Source organism: Nyctereutes procyonoides, unplaced genomic scaffold, assembly GCF_905146905.1.
Source record: "Nyctereutes procyonoides isolate TBG_1078 unplaced genomic scaffold, NYPRO_anot_genome, whole genome shotgun sequence".
Taxonomy (NCBI): Eukaryota; Metazoa; Chordata; class Mammalia; order Carnivora; family Canidae; genus Nyctereutes; species Nyctereutes procyonoides.
In genome coordinates, this window is record NW_026575120.1 from 25330818 (window position 1) to 25346263 (window position 15446).

At 37.8% G+C, this 15446-nt stretch overlaps 1 protein-coding gene across 12 annotated transcripts in view; it reads left to right on the top strand.

The window, feature by feature from the left end:
* The window catches only part of KMT2C (lysine methyltransferase 2C), a 282347-nt gene that overhangs the window by 234881 nt on the left and 32020 nt on the right, over nucleotides 1-15446 (top strand). For all 12 annotated transcript variants that reach the window (XM_055335130.1, XM_055335137.1, XM_055335136.1 and 9 more), the window contains exons 34-41: nucleotides 159-232; nucleotides 1352-1534; nucleotides 2113-4002; nucleotides 4465-4757; nucleotides 6264-8086; nucleotides 9264-9375; nucleotides 12424-12502; nucleotides 14148-14211. In XM_055335130.1, coding sequence (XP_055191105.1) covers nucleotides 159-232; nucleotides 1352-1534; nucleotides 2113-4002; nucleotides 4465-4757; nucleotides 6264-8086; nucleotides 9264-9375; nucleotides 12424-12502; nucleotides 14148-14211 — 4518 coding nt within the window. The remainder of the gene's footprint in view (nucleotides 1-158; nucleotides 233-1351; nucleotides 1535-2112; nucleotides 4003-4464; nucleotides 4758-6263; nucleotides 8087-9263; nucleotides 9376-12423; nucleotides 12503-14147; nucleotides 14212-15446) is intronic.

A 15446-nucleotide genomic window follows, 5' to 3' on the forward strand; every position in this document is an offset into this window, starting at 1 on the left:
GTGCCTGGAACTTCATGCTATACAAATAACTTAGGGCAAACTTAGGGCTATTCATTTTATGAAAACACAGCCAGACTAAGTTGAGCTGCCAGCGCCACATGGCAATGCATCCTGACCTCAGCTCCGTAAACGGTGTGCGCCATGCTTTTCTATTGCAGACTGGACTACTAGAGTGAAGCAGATCGCCAAGCTGTGGAGAAAAGCAAGCTCACAGGAAAGAGCGCCTTACGTGGTATTTACCAAACCTCTTCTATCATATTGTTAAACTTGATACCTGAACCTTCCTTTTATTGTCTTAGGTTAATAAAAAGATTGTCCATTGAAGAAAACATTAATACTTGCACAACTAATAAACAGCATTGTTTTTAATAGTGATTTCCTAATTCATCATGTCTTAAGGTAAAATGGTGTTTTTATAAGCTAGTTAATAGAGCTGGGATATTGAAGATTGAAATCAGTTATTTTAGGAGGATGTTTAATTCATTTCACTTCAGAAATCTGTCATCTCTGTGAAAGAGTGCTAAGTTTTGAGGCTGCATTAGTGTGCCTCAGTTTCTTCCACAACAAGCTCTTTCTGTGTTAAGATTAATGAGGAATCTTACGAATCTTGAGAGAGACCTATCTGGACACCTTTAAGGAGCTTTGGAAACATGAACTTTGTGAAGAATTGTCAGGATATTTTGTATAAGTCACACAGTTTAGATGGTAAATTATTTTCTCCCAAAGAGCCAAATTAAGACTGTCAGCTGGATCCAAATCCCTGTTCCCATTTTAAAGCATATTAAATGGACATTGTTTTGAAAGATATATGTGGTTATTTTCCAACGTGGCCTTCGTTGCACAGATTGTCAGAGATAATGATTGCTTGGGTAAAGCAAAATAATTTTTTTGATGTGTTAATGCCTTGTTTCGTTTCAGCTTGACAGTAGTAAGGTAACCATAAGATATTTTTAGTGTTTCTCAGTTTTCTTTAATGCTCAGCTTCAAATTCCAGATTTTAGATTTGATATTTTCCTTTTCTCTCATTTAGGGGAGAGGTTAATTTTTTCATTTTTAAAGTGTCTGAAGATTAGGGTTGAAAATAGATTACCTCTGGGTTCTCTAGTCTGGTTCAGACAGAGAGTTGGAAACCCGTCCTCCACTTGAGGTGACATGCATCAAAAACAGGAGATGGGGTAGTGTCCAGATGCTTTCACTTGAGAGTCTGGAAGCTCTAAAGGATACTGTTTCAGCTCTTCATCTATTTAACCCAACTTTTTCTTATAAAATTTTTCATAGTTTTACTTCATTTTTGTTTCTTGAAACATGTTAACATCTGCTGGAAGATAATTTTCTTCTCCTTTTTTCAAAGCAAAAAGCCAGGGATAACAGAGCTGCTTTACGCATTAATAAAGTACAGATGTCAAATGATCCCCTGAAGAGGCAACAACAGCAAGATAGCATCGATCCTGGTTCCCGCATTGATTCGGACCTTTTTAAAGATCCATTAAAGCAAAGAGAATCAGAACATGAACAGGAATGGAAATTTAGACAGGTATGTGGTTATTTTTTTGGCTTTTTTTTTAAAATAATTTACTTTTAAATTGCATTTTTACTTATTGAGAACAGTTTGTCATTATTTTGGAAGATAATTCTTAGGAGAATATAAAAATGAGATTAAAAATAGACTTCCTGGGCAGCCCAGGTGGCTCAGCAGTTTAGTGCTGCCTTCGGCCCAGGGCCTAATCCTGGAGACCCAGGATCAAGTCCCATGTTGGGCTCCCTGTGTGGAGCCTGCTTCTCCCTCTGCCTGTGTCTCTCTGTCTCTCATGAATAAATAAGTAAAATCTTTAAAAAACAAACAAAAATTAGGCTTCCTTTCTCAGTAAACTATATGTAAGTTGATTTGGGAAGTTCATTGAAATATTAGAGACAGTATATTGCCCCAGGCATGAATGAGGTATGCTGTGATGGATGGTCACGTCTCCTCTTCAGGAATTTATAATCTTAATATTGGCACAATCTAGTGACTGATAACATCAAACAAATTAAATTTCCATTGCTTTTTCCCTCCCCTGACCGTCATGTTCTTTTTCTTAACTGTGTGATTGCTTTTTCTTTCTTGTTTCACAGCAAATGCGTCAGAAGAGTAAGCAGCAAGCTAAAATTGAAGCCACTCAGAAACTGGAACAGGTGAAGAATGAGCAGCAGCAGCAGCAGCAGCAGCAGCAGCAGTTTGGAGCCCAGCCTCTCCTGGCCCAGTCCGGCTCCGACACACCCAGCAGTGGGATGCAGAGCCCCTTGACCCCCCAGCCTGGCAATGGAAATGTGTCTCCTGCACAGTCATTCCATAAAGACCTGTTTACAAAGCAGCTACCCAGTACCCCCACTTCTGCATCGTCAGATGATGTGTTTGTGAAACCACAGGCTCCTCCTCCTGCGGCAACCCCGTCCCGCGTGTCCATTCAGGAGGGGCTGCCACAGTCTCAGGCTTGTCAGCCAGCCTCCCCACAGGTGTTTTCACCGGGATCTTCTCATTCCCGACCGCCATCTCCCATGGATCCTTATGCAAAAATGGTTGGTACCCCAAGACCACCTCCTGGGGGCCATAGTTTTTCCAGAAGAAATTCTGCTGCACCGGCAGACAGCTGCACCCCTCTGCCTTCAGTGTCTAGGCCTGCACAGATGACTGACACTACAGCAAACAGGCCATCCCCAGTCAGAGATCTGTGTTCTTCCTCCACAACAAATACTGACCCCTATGCAAAGCCTCCAGACACACCTAGACCTATGATGACAGATCAGTTTCCCAAACCCTTGGGTCTCCCCAGGTCTCCTGTAGTTTCTGAACAGACTGCAAAGGGTCCTCTAACAGCTGGAACCAATGATCACTTTACTAAACCATCTCCTAGGGCAGATGTATTTCAAAGACAACGGATACCTGACCCATATGCACGACCCTTGTTGACACCTGCCCCTCTTGATAGTGGTCCTGGACCTTTTAAGACTCCAATGCAGCCCCCTCCGTCTTCCCAGGATCCCTATGGATCAGTGTCACAACCACCAAGGCGATTGTCTGTTGATCCATATGAGAGGCCTGCTTTGACACCAAGACCTGTAGATAACTTTTCTCATAACCAGTCAAGTGACCCATATAGCCAGCCTCCTCTGACCCCACATCCGGCAATGAATGAATCTTTTGCCCATCCTTCAAGGGCTTTTTCCCAGCCTGGAACCATATCAAGGCCAACATCTCAGGACCCATATTCCCAACCCCCAGGAACTCCGCGACCTGTTGTAGATTCTTATTCCCAACCCTCAGGAACATCTCGCTCCAATCCAGATCCTTACTCTCAACCTCCTGGAACTCCCCGGCCCACCACCATTGATCCTTACAGTCAGCAGCCACCAACCCCAAGGCCATCTGCACAGGCAGACTTGTTTGTTACATCTGCCACTAATCAGAGGCATTCGGATCCATATGGTCATCCTCCTGGAACACCAAGACCTGGGATATCTGTTCCTTACTCTCAGCCACCAGCAACACCAAGACCAAGGATTTCGGAGGGTTTTCCTAGGTCCTCAATGACAAGACCAGTCCTAATGCCAAATCAGGATCCTTTCCTGCAAGCAGCACAAACTCGCGGAACAGCTCTCTCTGGCCCATTGATAAGGCCACCTGACGCGTGTTCCCAAACACCAAGGCCACCAGGACCTAGTCTTTCAGACACGTTTACCCGAGTCTCCCCATCTGCTACTCGTGATCCCTATGACCAGCCTCCAATGACTCCAAGATCTCAGTCTGACTCTTTTGGAACAAGTCAAGTTTCTCATGATATTGTTGATCAGTCAAGACCTGGATCAGAGGGGAGTTTCAGTGCACCTTCTAACTCTCCAATGAGTTCTCAAAGCCAACAGTTTTCCAGTGTCTCCCATCTTCCTGGTCCCATACCAACCTCAGGAGTCACTGATACGCAGAATACCGTAAATATGTCACAAGCAGATACAGAGAAACTGAGACAGGTAAAAAAACCAACGACACAGCGTACCTTCACAGATGTTTTAAATGTATTATTTGAGAAAGCTGTTCATCAAACTGAGTAATTTCTACCAAGATGTTAAGGTTTATCCTACTCTATTGAATTTGTTGTCCTGCAAAGAAAAGTGAAATTGGTAAAATTAGTACAATTGAATTTGATTTATTCTGTATCTTAGTTTTGATATTCATGAATTTATATGGGAATTTTTTTTTTTTGTATGGGAATTCTTAAATAGGAAAGCTTTTCATTTTATGATATTTGTATGGCAAGGAAAAGGACCCAAATTGTTAGTTTTTATAACATCTTGAATTTTAAGTATAACTGGTGTTTAATCAAACTTTTTAAAATGTGATATTTTAAGCATCACACATTGAAGGTATTAGGGCTTAGAAAGCTATTAGTTTGTTGTCAGAAATCCCAGTGATTTTCATTTCTTTCATTCCAGCGGCAGAAGTTACGTGAAATCATTCTCCAGCAGCAGCAGCAGAAGAAGATGGCAGGTCGACAGGAGAAAGGGTCCCAGGATCCAGCAGCAGTACCTCATCCCGCACCCCTGCAGCACTGGCAGCCTGAGAGTATAAGCCAGGCTTTTACTAGGCCTCCACCCCCCTATCCTGGGAACATCCGATCACCTGTTGGCCCTCCTCTAGGACCTAGATATGCAGTTTTCCCAAAAGATCCACGTGGACCCTATCCTCCTGATGTTACTGGTATGGGGATGAGACCTCATGGATTTAGGTAATGCTTTTAATTTCACAGCAGATTTAAACTATTAGAAGGGAATCAAGGAATGAAGTTAACTCTTAACATGTTGTTAGTGCTTTTTAGTTTTTGATTCCCTTGAGATATAATCAGTGTTACTGGGATCCCTGGGTGGCGCAGCGGCTTGGCGCCTGCCTTTGGCCCAGGGCGCGATCCTGGAGACCCGGGATCGAATCCCACGTTGGGCTCCCGGTGCATGGAGCCTGCTTCTCTCTCTGCCTGTGTCTCTGCCTCTCTCTCTCTGTGTGACTATCATAAATAAATAAAAATTAAAAAAAAAATAATCAGTGTTATTTTCCGCTAATGAGAGGTCATGGATTTTTCTTTTTTTTTAACCTCTGAGAACTCTACAGACTCTAAAACCTCCCCTCTGTTACTACATATTGACTGTATTAGGTGTATGTTAAAGCGATGGGGATGTAGGTTATCAGCCAGTCAGATATCTAGCATGTAACCGCCACACCCTGAAAGTTTTCTGTGATGTGATGAGTGAGAACTGTCTTCTCCGCAAATTTTCCATTTTAATTTACACTGTAAATAACCATGGAGATTTCCAGATTGTTGGGGTGTTTTCTTCTAGGAACTTTTCTTGATGAGAGAGGATTGTAAAGTTAGTGGTATTTGTTTGTTGAAAGTGGCTGGTAGAAAGATCAAAGCCAAACATTATAATAAAGAGAGTTCTTTAGGATATGCTTTTGATTCTGTCATGTATGTTTTTGTAGTCTAATACCTACTTCCGTGTTATAGTCTTAACCTGATTTCCTTTTTTCTTCAGTTATAACATACACCTGTTGCTCTGTTTTATATTTATAAATTGCCTTTAATTCTCTCTAGAATTGAGGTACAGTGTAAATAATAAAAATAGTCCTATAATTTATTCATCTACTAAGTTTTTACAGGTGATGCCTGTCATTCTTTCTCTTACTGCCTCCTGTCCTCATCTCTTTTAAGCAAATAGATTAGTCTACCCAGTCATCATACCTGCGTCTGTGTCTTCTCAAAGACAGAGGCCTCTAAATCTCTGTAGTATGATTCATTAGACCAGCTGCCTTCTTCAAGCATCCCTCTGTATCAGCCTCCTCCTTATAGCCTCCCTAAAGAAAGAAAAAGGAACTCTTACTCAACTCCAGTAGCATTATGCTTATTTCTAAACATTTGATTTTACTTGCCTGTTGGCAATTCCTTTGTCTTTGTTTATATTGTCTTAGACCATATGCCTTCAGAGCTCAGATATGGGGAATGTTACAGGGTACTTAGCAAAAATTACTTGCATGTAGGTACTTAATGAGTGCTTTCTAATGGTGATAATTTCGTTTTGCTAAGTCATTGTATTTGGCAACATTAATTTTGTATATGAGTTCAACCTAAAATTCTTTCTTTTTCAAAAAAAAAATTCTTTCTTTTTCAACCTAACTCAAATTCAACATGATTCATACTATTAACATTTGCCTTTTTTTCTTTTTCTTTTTTTTTTTTCCCTAGATTTGGATTTCCAGGAGCTAGTCATGGTACCCTGTCAAGTCAGGAACGCTTCCTTGTACCTCCTCAACAAATACAAGGATCTGGAGTTCCTCCACAGCTAAGAAGATCGATATCTGTAGATATGCCGAGGCCTTTAAATAACTCACAAATGAATAATCCAGTTGGCCTTCCTCAGCATTTTCCACCACAGAGCCTGCCAGTTCAGCAGCATAACATACTGGGCCAAGCATTTATTGAATTGAGACATAGGGCCCCTGATGGAAGGCCACGGCTGCCCTTCAGTGCTTCTCCCAGCAGTGTTATAGAGGCACCTTCTCATCCAAGGCATGGAAACTTTATTCCCCGGCCAGACTTTCCAGGCCCTAGACACACAGAGCCCTTGAGACGACCTTCTCAAGGTCTACCAACTCAGCTGCCTTTGCATCCAAATTTAGAACAAGTGCCACCATCTCAGCAAGACCAAGGTCATCCTGCCCATTCATCTTCTATGGTCATGAGGTCTCTAAATCATCCCGTAGGTGGTGAATTTTCCGAGCCCTCTTTGTCAACATCTACACCAGCTGAAACAACATCTGATAATTTACAGATGACCACCCAGTCTTCTGAGGGTCTCGAAGAAAAACTTGATTCTGATGACCCATCTGTAAAGGAACTAGATGTTAAAGATCTTGAGGGGGTTGAAGTCAAAGACTTGGATGATGAAGATCTTGAAAATTTAAATCTAGATACGGAGGATGGCAAGGGAGATGAATTGGATACTTTGGGTAATTTGGAAACCAATGATCCCAACCTGGATGACCTCTTAAGATCAGGAGAATTTGATATCATTGCATATACAGATCCAGAACTTGATCTAGGAGATAAGAAAAGCATGTTTAATGAGGAACTAGACCTTAATGTTCCAATTGATGATAAGATAGATAATCAGTGTGTATCTATTGAACCAAAAAAAAAGGAGCAAGAGGACAAAACTATGGTTCCTCCTGATAAACATTCTCCATGGAAAAAATCTGTGGGTACTAGTGAGATAAAAACAGAAGTACTGTCTCCAAATTCTAAAGGGGAAACTAAATGTGAAAGTGAGAAAAGTGAAGAGAGTAAAGATAATGTTGACACTCCCTGCTCACAGGCTTCTGCTCACACAGACATAAATGATGGAGAAAAGGCTTCTTTGCAGTCCTGTGATACAGATCTACTTGAGAAAAGAACTAATCGAGAAACTGCTGTCTCCACAAGTGGTGTTCTTGGCTCTACTCAACTGCCTGCTGAGGATGTAATAAACTCTTGTGGCATAACTGGAACAACTCCAGTTCTCTCAAGTTTACTTGCTAATGAAAAATCTGATAATTCAGACATTAGGCCATTGGGGTCTCCACCACCAACTTTGCCAGCCTCACCATCCAACCATGTGTCAAATTTGCCACCTCCTTTAATGACACCACCTGGTCACATTTTGGATAATACCATGAATTCTAATGTGACAGTAGTCTCTAGAGTAAATCATACTTTTCCTCAGGGTGTGCAGGTAAATCCAGGATTCATTCAGGGGCAGTCCACAGTAAATCATGGTTTTGGGACAGGAAAGCCTACAAATCAGACTGTGCCTCTAACAAGCCAGTCTGGTACCAGTGGCATGTCTGGACCTCAGCAACTAATGATCCCTCAGACATTAGCTCAGCAGAATAGAGAGAGGCCCCTGCTTCTGGAGGAACAGCCTCTACTTCTGCAGGATCTTCTGGATCAAGAGAGACAAGAACAGCAACAGCAGAGACAGATGCAAGCCATGATTCGCCAGCGGTCAGAGCCGTTCTTCCCTAATATCGGTAGGAAATCCCTTGTGTTTCAGTAATGATTGCTGTGGGCATTAGGGTGGCAAGCAGTGGACCTCTAGGATTTCAGGATTAACATTACCTGTGGACCAGAGCAACAAGGCAGCTTGTAATTTTGTTCCTCATTCGCTTTAAAAGGAAAGCAATTAGGAAGTTTAGATTCCTCCCCTGGATCAAGAGATTCAAAGCTCTGAGTTTCAGACTTTCTCACTTCTATTACTTACGGTATTGTTTAACAGAAATAAAACTCATCATCTTTAGTTCCCTCTAACCATTATTACTACATGTTTTCCGAGTCTTTAAAAGATGAATTTAAAGAAATTATGATAGAAATAAACTTCTTGCTGTCTTTGGTGTACGATAAATGCTTGGCAAAATTTTTCATAATAAAGCTCTTTGACTTTATGATTACCTTATATATGACCTTATTATTAATAAGGTATTTCCAGTACCTTATTACTTTGAAAAAACAAAAACAATAACCCCATAAAATAGCAATGCAGTAAAAATACTTGAGTGCTTCCAAAGGTAAGAATTTGCAAAGTGCACATGTCAAAGGAATGCTTTCTTCTAACAGTAAAACTGTTAGAAGAAACAGTAAAACTGATGTTCTGTCCTATGGACATTACCTATTTAATATTAGGGGACCCATTTCCTTTTCATCCATATGCAGAGGTCTTTTTTTCTTTTTCTTTCAGTAGCCTGTCGTTACTGCAAAGGTATATCATCAAGAAATATATTTTTCTTTTAAAGAGTACTAACTAGTTTGGTGGAATTCCTTAGTATTGGAAAAAACTGCAATTTCTTATTCATGCTGTTGCATTACTCTAGAAGCCTTTCTGATTAGCATTGCAAAATTTTGGATGAAAAGGAATTGCATTGCTTTCAATAATTTGCTACCATCTCCCTTAAATGTGGCAAGCTTCTTGCTCTGATTTTTGCATGACTGAGGTATGCAAGCATTATGCAGGTATGGATTAGTGAGATGAGATTAGATTTCGGGTGAGGTTTTTACCATCTCATAATTCCTTACCTAGTAGAAAAACCTGTAACAGTGATTATTATAATGAGGAATAAGAGTCTATAAATTACATGATGTTTGTGATAGTTAAATTACCTCTTAGTAACCAAGTATTATGAAATAAGTAACTTTAAAATATTTCTTCTTTAGATTTTGATGCAATTACAGATCCTATAATGAAAGCCAAAATGGTGGCGCTTAAAGGCATAAATAAAGTAATGGCACAAAACAACATGGGCATGCCACCAATGGTTATGAACAGGTAGGTGAAGATGTTTCTCATTTTTACTGTGCACTAAGAAGTACATGAATTATTACTAGTTCCTAGAAAAAGCATATAGGAACTCAAAAACCTGTATTCTAGGATGAACAATAAATATTTAAATTGGTTGTAATCTCAGCTGGATATGATCAAATGTAAAATGCTATACAAATGTAAGGATTTCAGGGTAAATATAAAACATTAGGGAAAGGTTGGAAGGTTGATTCATCAGGAAATCAGGGTATTTAATTGTGTTGTTTTAAGTACTTTTTAGAATAGTTCATCTGACTAAAGCCTCCTTGGTACAGAGATGTTTCGTCCAAAATAAAGGAAGACGAGAAGATGAAACAGGAAAATAGAAACTTAACTGTTCTAGTGAGAAAAAAAAGATAGTTTATTTAAACCTGTGAATATTTTTTTTTATTCAATCAAAGGAACAATGCAGAGAAAAAAAGTGGGACATTTCAGTAAAGATCCTCAGTGGTTAAGGCAACTGTGAATTCATTTCTAAAATAAAATGTCCCCAAACTGAATTTGAATCCGGGGGGAAAAAAAAAGTCAAGAGGATGGTTGAAAAGTTAGCAGTTGGAGAATTTGTAGGACTGTTACCAGGAAAATGGAAACTATGCATTAAAGAAGGCTATAAGAGTTGTTAGACTCTATTTCTGAAATTACAGTATTTATACTATACGAATAGTATATTAGATAACTACTGGGCAGTCTTTCTTAAGTTTTGATTATGTATCACCATCAGAATTATGTGGTGATTTTTTTAAAAGTTTAGGTTCATTGTCTCACCACAGATTTCCTGAATTAATATCTGGAAATGGTGCTGTTATGTCTGTATTTTTGATGAGTACCATGAATTACTTTTATGTATGCTGCAGTTGAGAATATCTTTTTATTAATAGAGTAGGCATGAGCCTCAGTTTAGCCTAATTATCTCATTGGAGAACTTTTTTTTCACCAAAAGGATTATAGATGATTATGGAATTGAATATAAAATCTACATGAATTTAAGATAAACATGTTATTTCAGGTACATTGGGAATCCTTAAAGGTATAGTCTTTTCAGTTGTTGAGATACTTTGGAAATGGTCAAGAAGCATTGTTGAGATCAAAGTATAGACAGTAGTTTCTAATGATCTTTGTTATTACACAGCATCTATTACCACAGTTTCTCTATCACAAGGGTTTTTAACTTTTTTCTCATAAATTGACATTCCAGTAAGCCTTTGAACTACTTCTCCATATTTTATATGCAAAACCAAAAATGTGTATTGCAAGGAAATCTATTATATTTGAAATATTTAAATTTAAAATTATGGTTATGTGCTTCTTAATGCATTAACAAATTTAGCAATAGGTCTGATAACTATTTTCATGTAATTTCATGTAATGATGAACCTAAATGACCAGATCAGGTACATGCAGTAACTTTTGTTATAAAAGTAATGCAAATTCTATTGGTGATAAAGGTATGGTACTGCTAATAATAGTGTAGTTTCCTGCCTGTAGTAAAAATAGAAGAAAAAGCTAAATTTCATTCAGCACTTAGTTTAAAACAGGGACTTTGAGTTAAAAAAAAAAAAAAGAAAAAGAAAAATAGCCTCAGAATTAGACCCCTGACCTTTCAGCATTGGTACCTTACCAGTGAGAGGATGGTGTTTGCTCTTCTGCTGAGTGCCTGAAGAAGTGGTGACAGACCCTCCATCAGGCACTCAGTGTACTGTGTTGACTGAGGATGACAGTGGTATTTTGATCCAGAGATCATTCCAGATCAGGGCTGGATTGGGGACAGAAGATTGATAGATAAATTAAAAAAAAAAAAAAACCTGAGTAAAAAATTAAAAAGCATATGTTCTAAATTGTAATAGTACCTAAGTACTAAATGTATAATATTTGATTTATAATTTGGAAATTCTGCTTGTTATATTAAAACTTTTGGTTATCCTGGAGAAAGTGTTTTCATTAAAGCAGTACTGTTTCTATGAAGTTTTTTATAGCTCTAGTTAGAATAAGTCACATTTTGCCAAACATTCTTTAATATTTATTTATTTAGAGCGTGTGCTCATGGGTGGGGGTGACGCAGAGGAAGAGGAGAGTATTTTAAGCAGGCTCCAGCAGGGCTCGATCTCACAACCCTGAGATCATGACCTAAGCCGAAATCAAAAGTCAGACAACTTTCAAAAAAAAAAAAAAAAAAGGTCAGACAACTTAACCAACTGAGCTACCCAGGCACTACTGCCAAACATTTTTAACCATGTAGACTTGTTTTTGGTCAGTGACAAATTTTTTATTTGCTTTAACATTGGATACAGAAATGTACATGAAACTTTTAAAATGAAATACATCTTTTGTTTTGGAATATAAAATAAGCTACCAGTTCTTTTTTTAATTGAAAAGTTATTGACTTACAGTATTAAATTAGTTTTAGGTATACAACATAGTGATTTGATATTTATCTATATTATGAAATGGTCACCACAAGAAGTCTAGTTACCATCTGTCACCATAAAGAGTTGTTTACAGTGTTATTGACTATATTCCCTCTGCTTTACATTATTACCTTCTTCTTCCTTACTTATTTTATAACTGGAAGATTGTACCTCTTAATCTCCTTCACCTATTTTGTCCATTCTTCCACTCACCAGCAATAATAATTGGAACAAGAAGTAATTTTTTAAGAATTTATGTAGTAAATGAAGACTTGAATTAATTTTATTTTAAGGCATAGTAAAGCTTATAATAGTGAAACCCCAGGGGCAGCCTAGTAGGCATCTTATCACAGCCACTTGGTGCTTGTGGTAAAAGCTAAGTGATCTCCGAATCTTCCTTTCATCATAAATGAAATGGGAGTAGGAAGAGTCCATACCTCAGACTTGCAGGGTAAAGATTAAATGTGGTTGTACACCATAAAATGGGGCTTTTGTACACATTTTTGATACCATTGCTCTTCCTCCCCTGGAAGAGAAAATTGTTAAGCATATAAAATAATTTTCATTCTAAATGCTTATCATTTTGATACTTAGTACTTCCTTTTCACAGGTTCCCCTTTATGGGCCAGTCCGTGACTGGAACGCAGACTAGTGAAGGCCAGAGTCTCCTCCCCCAGGCAATTGCGCAGGTACTGCTGCTTGTGACTAGTCACCCTAGAGGGGACACTTTCCTGTATTTCTCACCAAACCCTACTCTTTATACTTGAGGCCACTTTTTGAAAGTAGTAGAAACTTTAACACATTGTCAGAATACATTCTCGGTTCAGCAGAAATAAAGACATTTTATTACTTTTTTAAGGAAACCCAAATTGAGATTTAAAAACAATTTCTGAAAAGGACATATATATTTAAAAGTTAGAAAGTCACTTGGAGGGAAACCAAATGCTAAGGTTTGGGGTTTTACTTTTATTTACTTTTAACTCCACAAGAACATTTTCATGTCCTACATTTTGGAATTAATCCATGACACATGAAATTGCTATAAACTGCGAAATAATGATTATAATCATTCTACTTGGCTGTAGTCCTATTCTGCTATTCGTTCCATAGAATAATTTAGTTTTTTAAGATAGGCAGAGGGAGAAGCAGGCTCCATGCACCGGGAGCCCGATATGGGATTCGATCCCGGGTCTCCAGGATCGCGCCCTGAGCCAAAGGCAGGCGCCAAACCGCTGCGCCACCCAGGGATCCCAATAATCAGTTTTAAATGTAAAATTTAAATGTTTAGTGTCAAGCAGTGTCCAGGAAAGTAGAACTGTTGATGAAGGTTTTTTTTTTCCTAATGATTTTTTTTCCAAGTATCTGCCTAGAAGAAAAAGAGAAAGCTACCTACTATATATTTCTTTTGAAATTTTCTTTGACGTGACAGTCGTGCCTTAGATTTACCATGCTGATAATTATATTTTCATTATTAAGAGAGAGGCACCATCTGATACAGGGGGGGAAAAGCATAGACTTCATAGCAGAGTTTAAAAAAATCTCAGTTCCACTATGAATTTACTGTGCAACTTTGGGCAAGTTCTTTAACCCCTGTTTTCTGATATTTTAAATGTTACACCACCTGCTTTGCCGTATTATAAGGATTACATGAAGTATTCTGGCTGCTAGTAACATTCACAGTTGTTATCTTATATGCACCTCTTGTCTAACAGGACCTGTAACAACTGAGCAAATGTTTTTTTCAAAGTTAATTTTATTTATCAGAGTGTTGCCAGGAAATTGTTAGATTAATAATTATTTATTGAGTCTCCCTGGAAGAAACAAGAATACTTAGAAAAAATAAGGTTAATATTTTTAATAAGTATTTTATTATTTGTGCATGTTAGAGAAAGTGGGTCTTGTTTATAAATAACTTTGTGTTAAAGAGTGGATTATAGTAAATCTGAAACCCATATTTATGTCTTAATTACAGAAAAAGCCAGGTAGATTTCATCAGAAAGTAGAGTTTTATGTGGATCTCTAGCTAAATACTAACAACATTTGACTTGCCCTAATCTATTTCTGATGAATAATCCCTTCAAACATAATTGTTTTACTAAAATCTAGAAAATAAAACAGAGATAGTTTTAAATTTTCAGAAATTAGGTTGTCACCACAAAATTCATCCTACTTTTTTGTAAAAAACAAGCTTTAAAGATGTCTTAGGAAATTAAGGGGGTTTTCCTTCCATTTCTTTTTCATTCTTTTTTTTCTATTTCTTTTTTTTTTTTTTAAGTTTTTCCCCCTTTAACTGAAATGTGGAATAAACCTATTTGTAAATTTTACTTATTTTAGGATGGCAGTATAACACATCAGATTTCTAGGCCTAATCCTCCAAATTTTGGTCCAGGCTTTGTCAGTAAGTATAAATCTAATAAGTTATGTGTTCTCTGGGGCTTGCTTGTTTGCACTATATTTGTGTTCTTCTAAAAAAAAAAAAAAAGGAGTTAGTTTAGGTGTGTTATTTTAAGTCTAAGTGCCCTCCTCTTTTATGGAACATCACTGCCCTATTAGACATCTCTGTTCCTGAAGGCATGTATTTTCATTGCTGTTTTTCTCTATGCATGAAGAATTCTAGTTAGAGCTCAATATTTTAATACAGAAATACCATCTTCCCCATTCTCTTCAATATCGTTATTGCTGTTTTTATATATAGATTGGGCACTTTACAATCTGTAGAATTAAACTGCTTCTTGTTCTAATGACTGTCTGCCTGAGTGACAAGGACACTGAATGGGAACAACAAAGGGAATATACTTAGAAATAAGTTGGGTTAGCAGCATGGTGTGAAGGTCAGGGATGCAGGATGCCATGAAATCCTTTCTAGTTATCTTCAGGGGTCCCATGGTGGTTCAGGATAGTATTTAAAGTTCTCCCCAAACTGAACCTTTCTGAAATCTTCAGACTGTTTAGCTAACTTTTTTTTCACCATTATTTTTCATTTTGCTCACCTCTGCTCTCCTGGTTCCAGAAACCAGAAAGGCTTTCCTTGCGGTAGGTCTCATTCTACCAGAAGCAGAACTTCTGAAATCTTGTGAAAAAGCCTGTTCTTGAAAAATGCCCTTCAAATTTAGTAGACTAGATTTCAAGTTCGTACATGTACTGGAACTTCTGGGTTTAGGAACAAACCCAAAGTCTGACCTTTTGAAATTACCCCTGCATTTAATCATAATTATAATTTGAGTACACATTTGCATTTAAAAACAAGTAAACTACTATAACCAACTGGCTTTTTCTGGCTTTATTGTGCCCATTGGCTTTGGTTGGATTCTTATTGTATGACAATATTCTGTTATTATTGATGTGATTTTTCAGCTAATGTCCTTCTTGGAATTGTATTTATTCATTTCTTTGTCTTATAGTGAATCAAAAAGGTATATTTTGAATTTTACTACCATAAAATGACCTTTTTTTTGTTTTTGGGATTTGGCATCAGTGACGTAAAGTGCCCTTAGAGAATAAAGAAGGAATATTGGTACAAAATGAAGAGAGATAACTTTTTGGGGAGATATTTATGACAGTCATAAAAGTAGTAAAGATTTTACCTGGTTGATAATTATTCCATATCTTTGCTTATTTATAGAAATATAAATT